Source organism: Camelina sativa, chromosome 20, assembly GCF_030686135.1.
Source record: "Camelina sativa cultivar CO46 ecotype springtype chromosome 20, ASM3068613v1".
Taxonomy (NCBI): domain Eukaryota; kingdom Viridiplantae; phylum Streptophyta; class Magnoliopsida; order Brassicales; family Brassicaceae; genus Camelina; species Camelina sativa.
Window position 1 is genome coordinate 13,104,987 of NC_141899.1, and position 22,322 is coordinate 13,127,308.

The following is a 22,322-nucleotide window of genomic DNA, read 5'->3' on the forward strand; positions in this document are numbered from 1 at the left end:
TTAGAAATTGTAAATTCACATTATCTGTTTTATTTTCATTTAATTTGTTCGTTATGTAAATTATGTCAATAAAAAAAAACAATGTTTACACATTTAAGACTTAAATAGTAATATTTTATTTTAATTTTATCTATCATAAAAATATTTCCATATACATTTCTATTTTTGAATATATAAAAATAAAAAATGTTGACAAACTATTCATGATAAATGGGACGGGTGTAATATATTCAAAATCTTCATATTATTTATTTCAAATATCATGACTAATTATAGCGGGTATAAGATACACACGTGTAATTCAAAAAATAAAAAACATTATAGTGTAAAAAAAATGGGTAACAAGTTAAAGTATAAACATTTTTGCTAGCTAGATTCAGTTCTCAAAATCTTTAATTTGAGTAAGCGTCAACTTCAGAATGGGTATGTGCCTACTTTAAGATGATTATTTTGAAAAAAAAAATTTGTATTTGAATATTTTATAGAGTTTGAGAATATCAAAAATGAAAATACGAGTAATCCGTCATAATCTTTCACCCATTTCTTTAATATATATTTTACATATTACATATCAGAAAAATCTATACTATTAAAAGGAAAGCATTTTTAATAAGTAGACATAGGGTTAAAGATTATTTATTACATGAAATGCCATTAAAAACAGAATAAGGATATGTATAACTTAGAGCCAAACATACACAATTAATATATGAAATGTATACGATACAAGTGTATCCAAACAGACTTGTAAGCAAATTAAATACTAAGGAAGAAAGAATATTCTAACTAATTGTAATAAATTTTGAAACAAGAATTACGAATATCAAATCCAATCTCAACACATTCAACTAAGCCGAGATTTCCGAGCTTAATTTCGAATTATCTACGGAAAAAGGACCACGACATACAAAAAATATGGAAGAAGGGAACGAAAAAATACTATCCAAATATTCTTTATAAAATATCTGACAAAAATCTGGATAAACTAATTTCTTTTTTGGTACCTATATTCAATTCTCAAATCTCACTTGAGTAACTGACTAACTGTACATGTCAACTTCGGATTGGTAGAAAAAAACTGGGTTTTTTTTTTTGTAAACTTTAGATAGTTTGAGAATATAAAAACGAAAAATTGATCTCAATCCCTTTAACATATAATTTATATTGGAACTTTTTTTTAATTGAAACACATGTTATCCATGGGCTTTGCAAAATTTTAAAGTGATGAATGCAGACATTTCTCCTATGGGTTTTTACGGAAAAAATAGCAAAATTGTTATGGGCAAGCCTATCGAGTTGGATTTATTCAGGTAGACAATTTAGGTCATTTGATTTGAGAAGTTTTAATATTTTAGCCCGGTTTGATAGTTCTTGGGGCGGGACAAGACGGGTTTTCGGTCCCAAATAGATACATCACTTTTTTCTTACCATTTTTTCAATGTAATCTCATCATTTGTTGTCTAACCAAATAAAAAATAAATTGAATACTAAACTTATAGTATGAGATAGGGTTATGAATGTTAATAACATTCTTAAAAAAATATGTTTACATTAACAATTTCATATATATATATATATATATATATATATATATGTATACGTAATATATTGCAAATATGATAACAAATTTTGGTTTTGAAATCATTCCCGCACGTACATGCGGGTCCGAATCTAGTTACAACGTGCGGGTCCGAATCTAGTTAAAATTAATATTTAATCTTCGATCCCAAATTACAGTTTTATCGATAAGTACAACAGATTTTGTAAATAGAAACTATAGTATAATTATTTAAAAATTATTTCACCTTGCACATAGTGCAGGTTGTTATCTCAAAGAATTAGAGTTAGAATTAGAGAATCAACTTGACATAATTAAAGCCCTATCTCAAAGAAGAAAAAAACTTGACATAATTTATGCATGGTAATTTGAATTAAAAATCAATGCATGGCAAGGATGGTAGAAGTATCCCAGTCAAATATAGAACGGTATAATGGTTAGTATTAATTGCCAAACCATTACTCTCATCTATCTAAAATTAGTCAAATTTTCTACAATTTTTTGGACATTCCTATTTTACCTAAGCTCAGTGATATAACAGTCATGTTTTGTAAACATTTCTTTTGTAACTTCACAATCTCTTATTTCTCTTCATCTATACTATTAAAAGGGAAGCATTTTTGATAAGTAGACATAGAGTTTGAGACTATTACAATGAAATACCACTCAAATAGGAATAAGGATATGTATAATCCTTGAAGCCAAACAGAAATAATTAATGATAAACTGTGGAGCCAAACAGTTATAAATGTGATTAAACAGATCAGTTATAAAATGAACTAGGTAACAACCCGCACTATGCGTAGGATAAATTTATTCAAATAAAATTAGTGTTATGAGTAAAATTATTTTCGAGGATATAAAATTTGTTTGTGTAAAAATAAAATATATAACCCATGAGAATATGTTTAGATCAAACTACTATGCATCAACTTAATATATAATCCGTTATTTCTTCAATATGCAAGATTTTTTGTTTTGTTTAAAGTTTTTTTTGTGTAAGAATATGTTTCACCTGTGGAATATTATACCAATGGTATTAAATAAGTCAATTGCCTATAATAATGTTTATTGTGATAATTTTATTTTGGAAAATTTAAATATGTGAATAGTAATCAGTTTTTTTTTAATATGTGAATAAATTTAGGTTTTGAAAATTTTTTAGATCTAATAATGTTATAATAATTATATATGTGATAAAAATGATTAAAAGATATTTTAAAATTGAAATGTTTGATTTTATTAATTAATTGAAAAGGAATATTCCTTAATCATTCAATAGAAATTATGTGTAAATATCCATAAAAATAAGGACAATAAATTTATGGGTGTCTCGAGCTCTCTAGCTACACACATCAGCATTTTCTTGAAAATGCTTTTCTATTAATATATAGAGGATTTTTTAAAAAAATGAATTTAATCAATTTCGTTTGATATATAAGGAAATCAAAATTTAATTCTACATGCCATATAAATAAAACCGATAATTACTCAATATTTTTGGAAGTTGTTTAAAGTTTGCTTCCAGAATAATCAAATAATTAAAATCGAAATTATATATATGTAAACATATTTGATTTGCTTTTATATTGTGAGATATTTATGGAAACAACAAATCAATTTAATACAATTAAATAAAAACAAATAATAATTTAGTTTATATTTAGCAATATTCCCTTAACGAAATGAAAGTAACTAATTATGATTAGTATAGATGGAAATAATTAAAAATCGAAATTTTATATATGTAAACAAATTTAATTTGATTATATATTAAAAGATATAGAAAAGTGTATGTCGAGTCCCACATTGGCTAAATATATTAAAATATGGTTCAACATCACTATAAATAGGACTTATACTCTTTTCAATTACGAAGCAGCAGGAGGCTTTGATTTATCAATTGTCCAAATTTAAAAGTTAATTCAACTTTTTATTTGAGTATATATAATATAAAACTTTTCAAAATTTCAAAATATTATAATATTTATTTTAAAAAGTTTCAAATATTATAAATATTGAAACTTTTGAAAATTACACATATTATAAATATTGAAATTTTATAGAAATGTTTAAATTATAATAATTTAAACATTTCTATAAAATATTTGAAATACTTCTATAGATATTATAATATTTTTAAACTCCATTGAAAGTTTAAAAACATTATAATATTTAAACTCTATTAAAAATTTAAGTAATATTAATATTTTAACTCTATAAATTTTAATATATGAAAAAGTTAGAGTTAAACCCGTAATATAATAAACTACAATTTTTAATTCTTCGTAAAATACCAATGTTTAATTGTGAGATTTGGGAAGTTGTTTAAAGTTGTTCCATAATAACAAACAACTAAATTCGAAATTGTATATACTTAAACTTATTTGATTTGGTTTTATCGGTCTGGAAATAAATAAAAAGGTGTCATTTATGTCTTATTTTAACTTTAGAACGAGAACAAAAAAAAAGACTAGAAAAAACAAGAGGGAAACCAACAATTCAAAAAAAAAAACTAACCATCAAGTTAAAAAAAAAAAGATTATGCTCCTTATAAATTTTAAAAAGCTAAAGAAGTACTAATCTCTATAATCCATTGAAAATAAAAACTCATGGCTCCGATTGATAACCTACCAAGGAACAAAAATAACGAGGAGGAATAAGAATAAAAAAGAACGATCCAGAAAAGAAAAAATGATAAAACATGAATGAATAGGAAAATCTATTCCTTATAAAATTTGAAAAAGAACAATTTTCTTCTACGATTCTTAAAAAAAGACAATAAGAATAGTGTAGGGGCCACATGTTAAAATTCGGAAATAAATTACTTGTAATATGTAACATCCGTGAACCGGAATCCCGGTTTGGGAGTTGCATCGGTCGATGCATATTGTGCATCGGTCGATGCATGTTCAATTCTCTGCGTTTTGACTTAAGTCAAACGCAGTGTTTTGGTCAGGAGAGAAAGGGAAAACCCTTAGGGTCGTGTCTTTTGTCTCATTAGACGTGTGTAGCCGTTTTTGAGAGAAAAGAGAAGGGAGAAAGAGTTCCTGAAAGTTCTTGGTGATTTCTTGAGATTTGAGGCGTTTCTTGGTGAGATCTGTAGCTGGGATCGTGGTAGGAGCTTCCTAGAGGCTTGTTCTTGATTGTTTGAGGCTTAGTTCTTCTGTGGCAAAGGTAAGTGCATCACCATGGCTTATCTAAGCTAGAGGATTCTTTAATTCTCTTGTTGTGTGATGTTAGGCTTGTTAGATCGTTGCTAGGGACGTTAGGAAGCTTTCTTGTGGCTTGGGATCGAGTTTTGTGGTTGTAGGAACGAAGATCCGGCGAGAAGCTTCAGGGAAATCACGGTGCTCGACGTTGCGTCGATCGATGCATATCTTGCATCGGTCGATGCAAGTGCGAGGACGGCGCGTAAAACTCTAGGGTTTTCGTGTTACGTCGAGCATGCGTCGGTCGATGCAGACTGGGTATCGGTCGATGCAAGTTACACTTGCATCGGTCGATGCAGCTTCTGTGTCGACCGATGCTTCCCCATTTGGCATCGGTCGATGCATGTGTGGCGTCGGTCGATGCTAAGTCCTGGTTTGTTATTCGTTGTTGTTGATTGTTGTGTGATGATTATTGATACTCTATTGCTTGTGTGTATAGCCCAGTAGATGGGAGGATTGCCTTACTGAGTGTTTATAAAATACTCATGCATTGCAATATGTGTTTGTGGTGCAGGTAAAGGCAAAGTGTGATCGTGGAATCCAGGAAATGAAGAGGAGGATGTTCTAGGGACTCGGTTTGATGTTGTCTGGCATTGCTAGGTTGCTAGAGTTGGGTCATTAGAACATTGTTAGGTTGCTGGTTCTTTGATTCTTGATGTTTGGATATTGTTTATGTTGGAGTTATGGTTATATTTTATTATTGGATTATTATTGGATATTGGATGGTTATTTCCGCTGTTGAATGTGTTGTGGTTAGGTGGCTAGTGGGTATGAGACCACTAGTTGTAGTTTATTTTATTATATTATATTTATTATTTATTTATTTAAAAAAAAAAGGTCGGTCGTTTCATTTAACAAAAACAAGGAACAACTAGATTCGGACCCGCACGTACGTGCGGGGATGTTTTCATAAGTCTTTTTTTCTGAATAATATAGTTATGTTATTGTTAGTTGAAAATTTGTTTTGTGGAATTGTTGCAAGTGTTTTTTTTACAAATAGTATGCATATTTGTAATATCATTTTGTGGAAGTATAATGATTGTAGTTTGTATTGATTGTTGCATATTGTATATAATATGTCTAATGATTTGTTTGTTTTAGTACAGTGAAAATTGGATCCAAATAAAAAGCTAAACTGGTTTTGTCAAAAAAAAAAAAAAAAGCTAACCTGGCAAAGAAGAAGAAAGACTCTGTTACGATATTCACTATAGATTTTTGCCTAATCTCTTCATATATGTATTTGCACAATTTTGTACTTTGGATAGGAAAATATACACAGTACCATGAATAAGGAACAGAGGACACTTAACGTTGGTGTTGGATTTATGGAAAAGGTTAGTGCTTATGGAAAATGTTAGTGCGGGTTCGACTATTAGTTAGTAATTCCGTTAAGCTCTATGGTCAAATCGATTATAATTGTTATAACAAAGTGTGTGATATGTAGGTACATTCTCTAACATGGTGGAGTATGGTGGTTCAGCCTAAACCTGCAAATATGATAACTCCGTTAATCCGATAGTAATTCTATACTTATGTTTATAGATATTTCTGAATTAAAAAATAGGAGTGATTTGAATTAAATAGAAGTTTCGAAATATTATTAAAAAATTCCCAAATATTGAAAACTCTTTACTTTTGCATAAGTGTTTGGAGATTATTGAAATTAAAAACTTCAAAAACAAACAAAGTTGCAAAAGTAATAAGATAAATAGAGGAAATCATGGATAGATGGCTACAACCATCAGAAAATCTTGTCACATTCAGTTTCTCATTTCTGCCTCCCTCTGCAGTCTTTACATGTAGAGACTTTTTACAACAAAGCATTTTTGATGATGAATATAGTGTAGTACCATATTTTAATTCAAAAGCATCATTGTTTTATCATTCAATCTGCTTGTAAAAAGTACAACCCCTGTAACAAAATTTAAAAAAACCGATAAGTACATCAATTTGAACAAATGAAATAATTTTTATATAAGTCCATCGATTATTAAAATACCTAGTAGCCATGAGCAATTCTGCCTTTTCCATTGTAATTTATAGGTCTTTGAAAACTTCTTTGAAGACTACATTCAGTCTCCTCTTCTGCAGTTTCTCATCTTTGTCAACAATAAAAATCTTTAATCCTTTTTAAGAGTATAAAGCCTCTAACTGTATACAATCATTACTTGTATTTTCGAAGTCATTTTGAAAGGATTGAAGTTAGCAAGGCTTGTGAAAAAATTGTTTGCAGTATTCGAGATGAGTAAAACTTTGATCACGTATGCTATATTTATAGTAGTAAGTCATGTTTTAAAGAATATCTCATAGTATTTAAGATTTGATCATATCGTCTATCAATATTTGGTAAGTTGCTAAAATTTGGTGAATTAGAATATTTTGAAATCGAAAAGATTATGTTAACTATCCGAGATTTTGGTGTTAATTGGCAAATTCATTTTTTTAATTAAACGCATCTCCACTTTTTTAGAAGATATTCTAAGATTGAATTTCCCTAATCGTAACAATATGATTTTAATTGTTTGCATCATGTTAATCGTAACAATATGATTTACGTGGGTAGGTTTTAATTGTTTTAATGGCATCAACGGTAATTATGTGGGTTAATTTGTTTAGATTTAATGGCAGGTTTTAATTGCTTCTGATTATGTGTTAATAATCATTAAATATTTGATTTGTTTGCTCCGAAAAACTTAAATATCAATTTGTTTAGCTCTGATTTTTTTGGTAAACTATCACATATATATGTTTGGCTACGTAATTCCTTGTTAATTGTATCTGTTTGGCTACACAATTTATATATATCCCTATTCTATTTTCAATGGCATTTCATTGTAATAATGTCTAACTCTATGTCTTTTTATTAAAAATGCTTCCCTTTTAATAGTATAGATACATTCCATTCAATTCTTTTTTTTAAAAATGGCCAGTTGGACCCATCTATACTATTAATTGGGGAGTACAAAAGCAGAAAAAAAAAAAAACTTTACAAAAATTCTATATATTGCCCCTACGACCAAAGAAAGGAAGAAGAAGGAAAAAAAAATTCAGGACAAAAAGGTAATCTAAGAGGGATAAAAGACGCGGATCTTATATGATCGGACTAACTTTATTCGGATCGTGGATGGATTATGAAAGTGTTTGGGTAGAAATATCCGTTAAATTAGGTTAAGTTACCCCCATACCATCAGAGTCACCCGCTGAAAATCAATACAATAAAAGAAAGATGTGTTGCTCTCCTCTTCTGACACATCAACTTCAATATTAAAGCATGGCTTGACACATCAGTTAAAATCAATAGCCAATAAAAACATTTGAATTAATACAGCTAAGATTTCTATACCAATTAAAAAATTATATGCCACATCATGTTGTCTTTCACTTCTTGAGTTGACTTTTATTAGGAAATTTTGAAATAGATTCTTAAGTTGTAAGTGCTTCAACTTTTGACTTCGACTATTGTACCTTCGTTTTTGTGGGGTGAAATAGCCATGTTGCACTAGGATTCTTACGGTTGATGTTTATTGTCTTAGGCAAAGCTTCATTGGAAGAATTGTAGATGACGGTACTAAAACTTTCACAGCAAAAGTCACAAAACAAGTTATATTAACCAATGTCTATGAACTATTTTAGCATATTTAATTGAATATAAATACTCATTGCATAGACCTATGTAAAAAGTCCATCTATTTCGATTTCTATACTTACATTTAGTTTCTTTACTTGTGTTCAATATAAATGTGTTGTATCTATATAATGTGTGTGTAAAGGCATATATTCTATGAAATGAAAAAAGTCAAATTCTAAAAAAAAATATATGTTTTAAAAGTTATATTTATACTAAAAAATATTTAAAAAGTATCCTCCTGTTAGTCATAGTTTTTACACGTAACAATGTGTAAATTTGATTTATTTTTCTATTTTTTCTTTAAGATGTTGCTAAATTAACATATATAGCTTGAAGAACTTAATCATAAGCTTGTCAAGTGAATGATAAGCTTCCAACTTGATCGTAAGCTTGTCAAGTGATTAATGAGTTTGTTTAGTTTAGGTGTTAGGTTAAGATAAGAACAAGTATAAATATGTTGTAATGTTGTAAGAGATAAATTAGATGAGATTTAGGAGAAAGGTTGAAATGCCTGAACCTAAAGTATTCTAAGAGATCCATCAAGAACATTTACAATGTAGATATCAAAGAGTAATTTGTTTTACTGTTCTAGAGGGTTTGTGAGTGAGAAACAAACCAAGAACTAATGGTTTGTAATCTCTCAACTTATTTGGTAATAAAATTTTTAAAAAATATATATATATATATATATATATATATATATATATTTTGTCAACATTTAAAATATATTCATAAACTAAATTTATGAAATAAAAACTCAAGTATCATATGATGATGTAAACAAAAATAATAATAAATTACTATTGAAATTATCAAAAACTTATAAATTGATTACAAATAATATATATTAAATTCTGAAATTGAGAAAAATAAAACAGAAAATATGACAAAAATAAAATAAAAACAAATCCCGCGGCGTAGCGCGGGTACCAACCTAGTAACAAATAATATAAAGAAATATCCATTAGATTAGGAAACAAGTGAATCACAAAACGATACATACCATAAATTGTGGAGCGACAAGCAATATAACTGATTTTATCATTAATTTTTTCTAAACGAACATTTACTTACAAAGATATCAACCTTTAAACAATATTCTAATTACCAAACTCAACCTAATTTTTAGTCACATAATTTATTTCGAAATCGTCAATCTCATTAAATAATATCCTTAACTAACAAACAAACAAAATAATTATTATAAAGATTTGATTACCAGATTAATTAAGCCATATATATTTGAAATATTATTTTGTGACACAGCCCAACTAAGCCCAATAGTAATATAATTACAGAAATGATTTTCAGCTATAAATGATCTAATAGTTTGTAATATATATGAAATAGTTGAAATTATATATTTTAAATTCTTAAAATAATTTCTATATTATAATTTTTTCTTTATTAAAACGTCTATTATCTATAGGTTTTGCAAAATCAAACAAAATGAATAGAGACACTTCACTTATGGGTTTTGCAAGGACAGGTTTTCTACGGGTACAAAACTATTATAAGGTAGATTTAACGAGATAGATTTATCCAGCTAAACAATTTAGGTCATCCGATTTGAGAAGTTTTCATCCTTTTGGCGGATTTTATCTGGTTTGATAATTCACGAGACGAGATGGGACGGGGTTTTTTGTTAGTTTTGGTTCAGGACGAATTTTCTGTTAGTTCTGGCCTGGAACGGGGTTTCTGTTAGTTATGGTATGGACGAGACGAACTGATAGTCCACACGAAGGGAAGGGACAGGTTTAAACTTTAAACATATCACATTTCTCTTACTATTCTTTTAATGTGTCAGTAATGATAATAAAAACAATTAGATCATTTTTTACCTATCCCGAATTAAAAACAAATCGATGAGTTCGGATTATGAATGTTAATAATATTCATAAAAACCGCTTACAATATAATCTAACACTTACATAATATTTTGTAAACTTGATCACAAACTTAATTTTAGAAATTAACACCGCACGTACGTGCGGGTCCAAACCTAGTAATCATTATAAATTAGAAGCATACATGGATCATTTATGCTTCATGGAGCATACATGGATCAAACATATACTATGAAGTATGAATCGGCTAATTGAATAATAGAAAATTCAATTAAACAAAGTTGAATTTTCAAGAAGAGGTTCATTTATTTTTAACTGTAGCATACATGGATCAGTTATATTTCAAATATTTAATGAGAATTCCGGATTCATGTTGAAAAATATTATTATTTTTTTGATTAGACAAACAATTAGACACATATAATAGGACAAAAAGAGACAAAAAAAAACAAAAAAACAAAACTACCCTTGATTTTAGAAATGTTATGTAGAGTCCCACATCAGATTATATAAAAAAAGAGAACTAGATACTTTGTCCAATAAATAACAGTTTCACTTTAACATGACAATTGGGTTCTAAAGGTTTGTTGATCCGGTTTAACCAGCTCACCGGTTTAACCATGGTTTTTGGATCTTAAACGTTTTTTTTCCTGTTTTTGATGTGTTTTACGTATATCACCAGACTGGAACACCAACCAGGTCGCGGTTAGACCGCTCTGCCTAGCTGGTCTGGTCCGGGTTTAAAAGCATTGCTTGAGAGAAATATATATAAGATGGGATGGATTGGTAATATATTTGAAAATTTTCATTGACATATTTATTATAAATATTTGAACAAGAAAATGGGTACGAAATGGAAACTGGTAATTCAGAAAATAAAAAATGTTATCTATGGTAAAATACGATAAGAGAATTTTGAGTGACGGGATAAAATCAAATAATTTGGATAGTTAGTTCATCAACTTGCTTACCGGGACGAATTTGACCCGTTTGAAAATTTACATCACCCGGTTTGGGAAGTTTTTATTTTTCTGACGATTTTTGCTTATTTGACACTTCACGGGTTTGATAAAAAATTAACCCGTAAAAAAATCTGATTTACATTTGATTCAGGGTCTATTGCCATATCGATCCAAATTTTATGGTAACTAAAGAACAATTGGTTACGAGATGGCAGCGAGTAAATCAAATTATAAAAACTTTGTTTAAAAAACATGACCAAAAAATAAAGATAATGAGACGAGATCATAAAATTGGATCAAAATCTTAATTTCAACTTCAAAATATTAAATATTCCATATGATACACCACATTTCTCTTACTACTTGCTGTCTCGAAATAAACTGTAACACCCGCAAACCAATTTGAGTGTTTTGGGTGAGGGTGTCGATCGACACCAAGGGGGTGTCGGTCGACACCACTGATTTTCTGGTTCGACCAGATTGAATTTTAATCGATTTGGACCGGTTTGGTTTAGGAAAAACTATTAAACCGTGATATTTAAGTGGGAGAACGACCTAGGTCGTGTTTTGTTGTTGCCTAGCCGCTGAAAACAAAGAGAAAGAGGAGAAGGAAGAGTAAACTTGATTTTGGTGTTCAAAGCAAAAAGGAACAGAATCGTCAGGGTTTGGGAGAAGGAGGATCTGTATACTCAAATCGTTTTGAAAGGTATTGAGTTTTAATAGGGTTGTAGCTAAGAGATTTTCGTACACTCTCCTGTTTACAGAAGTGAATTTGGGTTAATATTCTAGGATATATCGGCAGTTTCGTGGGGCGTTTTTTCTCAGTCGCGGATTGAGACCAGCGGGAGTTTCAGGATCGATTGCGGTTTCATCTGAGATATGAACGTGCTGAATTTTTGTGGGAAGCTTCGTGACGCCTAGAAATAGCTTTTCACCGGTGGGATTTGATAGTTAACGGTTCATTTTCATTTTAGAAGGTGAGTGCATGACCATGGCTAATCTAAGCCTTTGATTCCCTTGTTCTTGCTTGTTGTTGCTTGTTTGTGTGTTTTTTTTTCTTGCTGGGATTGGTTGATACAGGTTCCTAAGGAGGTATAAGGCTTGGGTATTGAGTATTGGACGTTTTGGAGGAGATTTGAGAGCGAGATTCGTCTCTCGACTTTGCGCGGATCGCAGTTGCAGAGAGAGTGTCGATCGATACCACTTGGTGTCGGTCGACACCAGCAAATTGGGCATCGATCGACACTGTGGGGTAGTGTCGGTCGACACCATTGACCCAGTGTTGGTCGACACTAGGCTGGTGTCGGTCGACACCTCCCTTCCAGCGAGACGATGTTTGATTTCCTGGTTTGTGTGTTTGTTTGTTGCTTGTTTTGGAACTTTGGAATCATTGTTGCTTATGTGTATAGCCCAGTAGATGGGAGGATTGCCTTACTGAGTGTTTATCAAATACTCATGCATCTCAATTTGTGTTTGTGGTGCAGGTAAAGGCAAAGTGTGATCGTGGAATCAAGGCAATGAAGAGGAGGATGTTCTAGGAACTCGATTGGATGTTGTCTGGCATTGCTAGGTTGCTAGAGTTGAGTCATTAGAAACATTGCTAGGTTGCTGGTTTTATGTTTCTTGTTGTTTGGTATTGGGATATTGCCTTTGCTATAATATCGGATTATTATTGGTTATTATTGGTTTATTATTGGATATTGATTTATGTTATTCCGCTGTTGATTGTGAATATGGTTAGGTGGCAAGTGGGTATGGGACCACTAGTTGTAGTTTATTTATATATATATATTATTTATTATTTATTAAAAAAAAAAGGGTCGGTCGTTTCATAAACATATCATATTTTTTTAATATAAGTGTCATTATAAATAACAAATTACAAATCTGATAAAAAATTTTCTAATCCGAATTAAAAACAAATCAAATAATGTTCTTAAAAAAATTACAAACATAACCCCATACATATGTAATATATTATAAACATGATAGCGAACTTAGTTTTTGAATTCATCCCCGCACATACGTGCGGGTCTGAACCTAGTATAATAGTAATTTTCTTCACGGTCTCTTATTTCTGTAACTTTTTTTTTTCAACCAAACATTAAAAATTAAAAGAGAACTCCTAGATTGGTTGCCCAAACCGGAGGAAAAGAGTTTACAAAAGAAATTTCAGAAATTAAAGTTCTCGAAGAACGAGCTAAACAATCTGCCCTTGTGTTAGACTCACGAGGGATCCTGTGCAGGGTGAAGGAGGGATAAGCTGATCTTATCCACGAAAAATCCTCCAGTAAATTCGAGAAAGCTGGCCAATCTTCGGGCTGTTGCACCATAGCGAGTAACTCTGCACAATCCGTCTCAAAATCTTGACAAACCACCCCTGCGGCCACTAGAGACTCCATAGCCCAGATCAGAGCTTGAAGCTCAGCATGTAATGGAGTAAGGCCGCGTCTATGACTCCGGGCTCCCAGGAGAAGCGTCAAGTCCTCACCATTGCAGAACCACCATCCCAAACCCTGGAGGGCATCCAAACTTTTCCATGAACCGTCAATCTGACAGCAGGGAGAGGGCTCCCTAACATCCAAAGAGTCCGAAGGAGTCGAATGACTCCCGGTGAAAGATTTGACGTCATCCCATAATAATTTGTCATTTGTCGCCTGCTTTAGAATATCTATCGGGCCGGCCTCCGTTCCCTGAAAAACCTTTTTATTCCTATCCTTCCAGATTGACCAAAGTATCCAGGAAAGACTAAAAGTGATATCAGAAATCCCTGATTGCGCTGCCGCCCGCCAATATAAAAAATCCAGATTCGTATAGATTGAAGCATATGGGAAGCCTTCCGGATCTAGTGATAAAGGAGACAGCTCCCAGATACTCCGCGAGCGCGGACACTCAAAAAGAGTGTGATTGATGGTCTCAGTAGCCAAAGCACACCGTTTACACAGAGTATCACATTAGACACCTCGATACGCTAGCCGTTCCAGTACAGGAAGAGTGCCAGAAGCAATCTGCCAAAAGAAATGTTGAATCTTCGAGGGAACCTCAAGTTTCCACGCTTGGGCTCGAAGAGCCATAGACGTGGGTCCATATTCAACTTCCACAGTTAATTCCCATGCTAACCGATAGCCTGATTTCACCGAATACTTCCCTCACTTAGTAAAATGCCATACTAAGCGGTCCGGTTTATAAACTTTACCGACCGCTATACTCCTAATAATCGGTATATCCTCCGGATCGAAAAACTCCTCTAGGATAGGTAAATGCCAATCCTTCGTAGTAGAATTTATTAAATGGTTAACCATCAAAATCGAAAGCAATAAGCGACCACGACGATTAGCTGGTCTTGGCCTAATATCTGGTAACCACAAATCACGCCAAACCGAGATAGAACAGCCAGAACCTACTATCTTGTTCCACCAGTTCCTTGGTTGAGAAAATACTCCTCCAAGCATAGGAAGGGTTATATGGTTTTTTGGCCGTAAGAGGATGTTTATTCCTTATAAGGAAGTGGATAGTGAATAAGCCGCCAAAACTGTTTCGCCAACATGGCATCGTTAAACTGATCCACAGCTCTGAAACCTATGCCCCCATCACACTTATCGTTACACATTTTATCCCAAGCTACCCAGTGCATACCCCGAGTAGAATCATTCGACTTCCACCAGAAGGTAGAAATCACACTCGTTAATTTGGATGTTAGTTCTTGTGGAAGCTTATAACACGACATAACATGGGTAGGAAGTGTTATCGCCACCGACTTAATCATAATCTCCTTGCCCCCCTTCGATAAGTACTTCGCAGACCAACCATTTACTCGGTCATCCAACCGATCCTTAACATAGCTAAAAACCTTAGTTTTTGAATCCTGGAGACTTTCAAGAATTCCCAAATACGAGCCCATACCGCCCTCTTTAGAGATACCAATAACGGATTTTAAGTGCGAGCGTATATCAGATGGGACCTTTTTACCAAACATAATAGAAGATTTTTCCAGATTAACCTCTTGTCCCGAAGCTTTGCCATAATCTCCTATTATTTTCATGACCTTCCTACACTCAGTCGCCTCTGCTTTACGAAATAACAGACTATCATCAGCAAATAACAAGTGCGAGATAGTAGGGCTATCACGAGCAATTGAGATACCCGTTATTTTCTTCTCCCGTTCAGCCTTCTTAGTATTTGCTATCAAAACCTCGGTGCATATAATGAACAAATACGGTGACAGAGGATCCCCCTGACGTAGACCTCTTTGAGGAATAATAGAGCCCCGAGGCTGACCATTTAATAAAACTTGATATGACACTGAAGAAACACACCACATTATCCATAAAATCCACTTCCTGGAAAAACCTAATTTAACCAAGACCGCCTCCAAAAAATCCCATTCAACTCGATCATATGCCTTACTCATATCCGTTTTGAATGCCAGAAACTCCGCCTGACACCGTCGGTTAGTATTTAGCCCATGAAACATTTCCTGAGCTACAAGAATATTATCTGTTATTAAGTGACCAGAGACAAAGGCCGACTGAGTCTCTGAGACCAAAAGAGGTAAAAACCATTTTAACCGAAAGCACAATACTTTAGATATAATTTTATAACTCACATTACAAAGACTGATTGGTCTAAACTCTGCCATCCGCTGCGGTCTATCGACCTTAGGAATAAGGCAGATATTGGTCTCATTTAAACGAGGATCAAAACGATCCGTTCGGAAAAAGTCCTGAACCAAAGCCACCAAATCCCCTTTCAAGGAAGGCCAAAATCTTTGAAAGAACAAACCTGTCATACCATCAGGTCCTGGTGTTTTCTCTGGATGCATCGCAAACAGAGCCTTACGGACTTCCGTCTCAGAAATATCCCGAGTAAGATCTCTGTTCATACTCTCCGTGATTAGTGGGTTGATTTCCTGAAGCATCTCTGAGATACCATTGCCAGCCGACTTCTTAAAAAGGTCCTCAAAGTACTTAGTAGCAATTCGCTCCATGCCTGGGGGCGATTCGTTCCAGACATTATCAATGTCAAATAAACCAACAATCCTATTCCTTACCCGTCTTGGTTTGGTGGAGATATGAAAGTATTTAGTATTTTTATCCTCAACCCTTAGCCAAAATTTCCTACTCTTTTGTTGCCAATATATTTCCTCATCATGGTACGCCTACGCCTCCTTTAATTTCCTTTCAATACCCCGAATTTCCTCCTGAGAAATCGAGTCATCTATTTTTGCCTCATGCAAAGCCGCTTTTAAGGATGAAATGAGCGAGGGACCAGAAATTATATTTTTCTTTCGCCACCAAGAAATCGAGTTCCTTCAATTCCTTATTTTATCCACAAAACTAGGGATCCAAAAATTTCGTGTACGATTCCACCCGGACTCAACAGCACCTGCTATACCCTCCTTACCCAACCAATGTTTTTCAAAGCGAAACTGTCTGAGCCGTCTCCTATCCAGCTTCAGACAGGTAGCCAGGATTGGACAATGGTCATAACCAATCATATCCAAATATTCTCCCTTCGAATTCGGATATAGCCCCTGCCAATCCTCATTACCCACATCGCGATCCAAACGACAGCGAACTACTTGATCATTACATCGGTTACCCCTCCATAATTATTGTTCCCCATAACAAGGAAATTCAAGCATCCCACAATGGCGAAGCATAGAACTGAAAGACACAAAAGAAGAAGCTGGGCGCAAAGCGCCACCCTTTTTCTTATGATTCCCAACCAGCTCATTGAAATCACCAATCAAAAACCAGGGATCAACTCTGAAAGACCCAATATCCATCAAACTATCCCAAACTTTCTGCCTATGTTGTGGAACAGGATCACCATAAACAAAAGACATAAAAATCAATTGTTGTCCAATACAGGCTTGTGTATCAATAATACGGTCATTATCAAATAAAATTGAAAGTTTTATTTCATCCATAAAAAATAAAGCAAGACCATCGCTAGACCCGCGGGGCTCAACAGTATACAACTTATTATAACCAAACTTATTCTGAAATTTTTGCAAATAAGAAAAACATTTCATTGTTTCTGATAAAAAGAAAATGTCTGGTCAATGCTTCTTCCACAAATCACCCAAGTAACTTTCTGTCAGATCAACCCCAATGCCCTGACAATTCCAACTAAAAACCTTCACGTTTGAGCCGGTGGTTTCAGGAGCGCCACCATTCCTTTCTTCTGAGTACAACTTCCTCCACCAGCAGGAATATCGTCTTTTGCCTTCTGACCTTGCTTACCCACCACCCCCGATTTGATGCCTTTACCTGCAGGTTTAAGAGAAGAAGCTTTAGCTAAAAGTCATTTCCCATGTGAAGCTAGGGGTAAGACCACTCTCTTTGAACTATGAATCCCTTTATTAGCGTTGGAACTGCCCTTTGAATCCTTAACACGAAACGTCTTTCCCAAGGAAACAGACTCCCTAGTGGTATTCACAACATTCAAACTCAAATTAATAGGATCAGAAGCATGAATACCTTGGGTGGTAATGTCCTCCGCATCTAAACCCGACTCTGTGCCACCATCTGTAACGATATCCGACTCATGCCTTGGGTCCTCAGAGTTATCAACATCATCAAATTTCCCATCCTCTAACAAATCATCAGTACTCTCATTAAAAGGCAATTCCTCAAGGTCATCACCTCCGCCACTAGCACCAATCTCCTCTGTCACCTCCATAGAGGTATCCTCCACCCTCACCGGCGAGTGACCACCTCGATCAAGACTCTGAGGCTTTTTCTCACCAGAAGCCTGCTTAACCTTGTACATAGGTTTAGGCCACACAGGTCTAAGTCCCTTCCTCTGTGGTGGAAAACCGGCTCCATTCTCCACCATACCACCTCCAGCCTTCTGCGAAACAGAAGCGGAAACCGCATTAGCTCCTGACCCACTACCCTGGTAACGCATCTGCTGACCCCAAACATGACCCTGATTCCTCACCTAAAGAGAGAGTCCGGTAGAGTTTGACTCACCACCCCAAAACTATGGCTGCCTTCTCTCAGTGGAGTGCTCAGATTGAAAATCCAAAGCCCTTTTGACATGCTTTTGTGGTTTCTCCCACCCCCATCATGATGGATAGGACCTTGTTTAGGCGGAACCTGCTGCCGCTGGTTAGTGCCCCTCTTGTCCGTGTAATCCACATGTCCCCGAGTTGTAGAGACATTATTCATCTCAGGACAAACTAACTCGTCATGTGTTAAGCAAGAGAAATGTTTGCAGTATCCAGACAGCTTCTCATAATCAATGGTGACCACCACCTCGTCACCTGTAGCAAAAGGAACCACCAAATTGAGAAGCAAAGAATTAAATCCATTTACTGTGACACAGATACTTCCTGAATCCTCATCAAGCTCTTTGATTCGACCAATCTTCCTTCCTATCGCCTCAAGTGTTGCTATCTCCCATAGATGCATAGGGATTCCTCCCACCTTCACCCATAAGCTAATAGCCGATGGGTAGGAACTAGAGACTATAGGTTCCCAACGAACCAGCGAGATCATCCAACCATCAAAGTGGTAAGGACCATTGAGCAAAACCCCCCTGTAGATCCTCCTCTTCTTCAAAATTAAATTGAAAAGTCCCCTGACCCAAATCAGCTCCCATAACCTTTGCCTCCAGCTTCCAAATCTTGGGCAGATTAGCAAGCAGAGACTCCATTCTCTGCACTGCTGGATTCATTAACCTTCCAATGAGAGTGAGGGAAAATTGTTGAATCCTCTAAGCCAACACATAATCAGAAATCTTCACCACCTCTGTGCGGACCAACGCAGCTTTGCCCTTGTTAAGTGCCAACTGAGCCATGAGAAGCCGCAGACAGAAAACCCAGCGAGACCACCAATACACACTCCGAACCACACGAAGAAAGGCTCCGACACAACAGCACCAACAAACCACCAAAAAATAGAATAGAAACGGAGATATATCGAGAATAGGGAAGCCTTGGAACCAAATAAATATAGAGTCAGAAACCAAGACCACTAACCCAATAAAGACCAAAGATCCTATCCGCTTGATATCCAAACCTTCCATTGACTGTAATAATTCAAATATACACTCACTAATGAACCGCCCAAGACAAGGAAAGCAAATCCAAATACCCGTTGATAGACTAATCATATCCCTGATAGCAGAGAACTCGAATCTCGACATTATCAATTCGAAAACCAAATCAACCCGACGAACCACAAAAGGAAACCGCAAATCCGATTGACCAGCAAAGCAAATCCCATCAGATGTACAATGAAATAGCATACACCCATCCCCAAAGACCGGTAAATCTATCCCTGTCAACAATCCCTTGATCCGTATCCTGAAATCCCATAAAACCAGAGATCCCCTACTAGAGGCCAGATCTAAAGATAATTGAGATGCGGAAACAAACAAATCCCGAATCCGCAATTCTCCGAGAGAAACCGAGAGACCATATCTCGATCCTCTTCCAATCCCGTCAAAAAAATCCATCTCAGAAAGAAACCCTAAAAACTGCAATCGCTATCGCCATCCATCCATTCATAAATCCACAGTTTTTAAGTACATAGTTTGGTACTAGTTTTCTTTTTCAGATATTTTGCACTTTTCTTTTGGCTTTTCATAATCTCTCTGTTTTACATTTCTGTAACTTCTTTTGTAAACAGTTTTTCTCCTATTTAGGCAACTAATCTAGGAATTTTTTTTTTTTGACAACTAATCTAGTAGTTCTTTTAATTAATGTTTGGTTGAAAAAAAAAACAGTCATGTTTTGAGGCATGACTATAAAACTAAGACTTTTGACAAAAAAAAAAAAAAAAAAAAAAAAAAGCTATAAGACTAAGACTAATTTCATCATTATCGACATCCTTCACATTTACTACACTTTCTTTTCTTTTTTTTAATATAAGTTCTTTTAATATTTTTAATTGAGTTATTACTTGATCTCAATTATTTTTCAATTATTTGTCTAATATTACATGATTTTTTGTGATCTTTAAGTTCATAATCTTGATACTTTATTTTTCATCTGTATAATAAAGGGTAACTAGATGAAAAATTAAAAAACCTATATCAATTCTGTGTAATTTTATGACAAACATATATGCATGGTTAATAAATATTTGCAAAAATAACTATATACATATATACTCTATATAGTTCATTAGTTTGTTAATATTTTGTTAGTTCTTATTTTATTTAGGAGTACTACTTACAGGTCCCAAAAAAAGTAATCACAAGCAAAATCTTCTGCATACATGATTATCCAATCTAGTCACTCTTGTACTCAGTGATCTGCTCAGGCCGGCCGATGGCTAAAGTCTATAAAGTAAAGGCTTTAGGGACCAATTAACATTTCTTTCACTTTTAATAACTTATTGTTTTATAGCGATTATCAACGATATGCATGTAATCATAATTATTGCAATTGTATGTGTTACTTGTCTAGCTCATTAGTAGTTTATATAAAACCAATTGCATCATTATCTCGTTATCTCTATTACCCGAAATGAGATCATGAATACGATATGTATGCAGATTGCAGATGTATACATATATTATATACCTAGTAGTAAACATTATCTTTCATCTCTTCCTCTTTAATCACTTGGCTTTGTTTATTCTTTCTACGTTGGCTGCTGTGCTGTTACCTGTTAACCAGTTTTCAAAATACACATAGGATCATCAGGGATTTATGAATATTTTTGTTAATGCCATTAAACAATATAAACTATTGATCCCCTATAATAAACTGAAAAAAAATAAAAAATAACTAGACATGACATATTTAAATGAAAAAAAAAAGTGATATTTATATATACGATTGTACAAGCTAAGTCTGACACATTTAAATAAAAGTTTGAGGCAAACATAAACTTCTACTAAAAAAAAATTTGTACTAAATAATATGTGTAATCTATATATATAAAGTTAACTCTGCTCACTTTTCCTTCCTCCACATCAACATCCGCCTAATCAATTTTTTTTTCTTTTTGCATAAAAAATATTATTTTTAATGTTCATTCATTGCATATTTATTACTTATAATTAATAATATTAAAAACAAATAAATAACAAATTAACTAAAATTAATTAAATTTTAAAATAGTATAAACAATAATATAATTTTTTAGTAAATAATAAAAATAATAACTATCTAAAAATGAATTAAGTAAAATAAATGAAAAATTTAAAATAGTAAAAATAATACTATAAAATTTGTTTTAATAATAATGTTATTATTAAAATTATAACCAAAAAATGATTATATTCCAAAATTTAGAATGGGCTTATGAGTTTTAGAATGTAAGTAAGATTTTAATGCATGGTGGAGTAAAAAAACAAGTTATGTAATTGTATTTATAAAAAAATCTAAACATGAAAATAAAATTGAAGTGAAACATTAGTTTCTAAAAAACATATACCATAAAGATTTATTATTAAATTTTACTTATAAGAAAGAAAAAATTAATTACTTAACTTAAATTAACTTAAAAGTTTGATCTAAAACAAAGACATTGTAAGGGGCACACTTTTTTGGGAAAACTATGAAAAAGAATTTTAAAAAAATAATCTATCTAAAAAATAAAGTCAATGGTCAGGAAATATAGAAAAAATGATATGTAAGCCGTTACAAAAAGTAGCATGTGATTTGTGTAGCATATCTCATAAGGTATATTATCAACTGGAGCTACACTTTTATAACATGATATAAAACATATATAACAAATATAACATATATATATATATATATTATCAAATGCTTTTAACCCAAAACATTGGCAAAAACAACATATATAAAGTACACTATGTTTTTTTTTAAGCTGGGGTTGCATCACAAAATTAACATCGGCAAATAACATATGAGATTTTTTTTAAAAAAAATGTAACTTGGATTAGTGAATAGATATTCATTGTGGGGTTTAAACGTTTCATCATTTAAGCATTCTTGACTTAGTCGGAAATTCTATTATGGCAGATGATGCATTTGGACAATCTCATTGTAGCCACATAGCACTAAAATTGTTCATGAAACTTTGTATATTTGTATTTAATGTAGGATATCGATATGTTTAAATGGTCTCTATAATTAGGTCAACGAATGACATTGACGTTAGAATTTTTAAAATTATGTTTTTA

At 33.1% G+C, this 22,322-nt stretch overlaps 2 protein-coding genes across 3 annotated transcripts; both read right to left on the reverse strand.

The window, feature by feature from the left end:
• Positions 1–13,204: 13,204 nt before the first annotated feature.
• On the reverse strand, positions 13,205–14,659 carry LOC147918791 (uncharacterized). The gene is made up of 4 exons (XM_087503706.1): positions 14,404–14,659; positions 14,195–14,334; positions 13,438–13,924; positions 13,205–13,290 (listed from the first exon to the last, which is right to left on the reverse strand). The coding sequence occupies exons 1-4, from the start codon at positions 14,657–14,659 to the stop codon at positions 13,205–13,207; spliced, it is 969 nt and encodes a 322-aa protein (XP_087359832.1).
• Positions 14,660–17,107: 2,448 nt separating this feature from the next.
• LOC147918792 (uncharacterized) lies at positions 17,108–20,936 on the reverse strand. 2 transcript variants are annotated; one of them, XM_087504933.1, is made up of 3 exons: positions 18,156–20,012; positions 17,693–18,065; positions 17,108–17,482 (listed from the first exon to the last, which is right to left on the reverse strand). In XM_087504933.1, the coding sequence occupies exons 2-3, from the start codon at positions 18,048–18,050 to the stop codon at positions 17,352–17,354; spliced, it is 489 nt and encodes a 162-aa protein (XP_087361059.1). In that variant the 5' UTR covers positions 18,051–18,065; positions 18,156–20,012; the 3' UTR covers positions 17,108–17,351. The 2 variants fall into 2 exon arrangements, with proteins under 2 accessions (XP_087361059.1, XP_087361058.1); XM_087504932.1 differs by having other exon boundaries at positions 17,693–20,936.
• Positions 20,937–22,322: the final 1,386 nt, after the last annotated feature.

Excerpts from the sequence above, each read along its gene's own strand:
- LOC147918791 (XM_087503706.1), bottom strand. The coding sequence starts at position 14,659 with ATGCTTGGAGGAGTATTTTCTCAACCAAGGAACTGGTGGAACAAGATA. Across the intron at positions 13,925-14,194 it reads TTGCTTCTGGCACTCTTCCT|GATAGGAATAAAAAGGTTTT; the intron begins GTACTGGAACGG and ends TCAATCTGGAAG. Across the intron at positions 13,291-13,437 it reads CACCCTGCACAGGATCCCTC|TTACAGAAATAAGAGACCGT; the intron begins GTGAGTCTAACA and ends GAAAAAAAAAAG.
- LOC147918792 (XM_087504932.1), bottom strand. The coding sequence starts at position 18,122 with ATGCGTTACCAGGGTAGTGGGTCAGGAGCTAATGCGGTTTCCGCTTCT. Across the intron at positions 17,483-17,692 it reads GGAGGACATTACCACCCAAG|GTAAAGGCATCAAATCGGGG; the intron begins GTATTCATGCTT and ends TTAAACCTGCAG.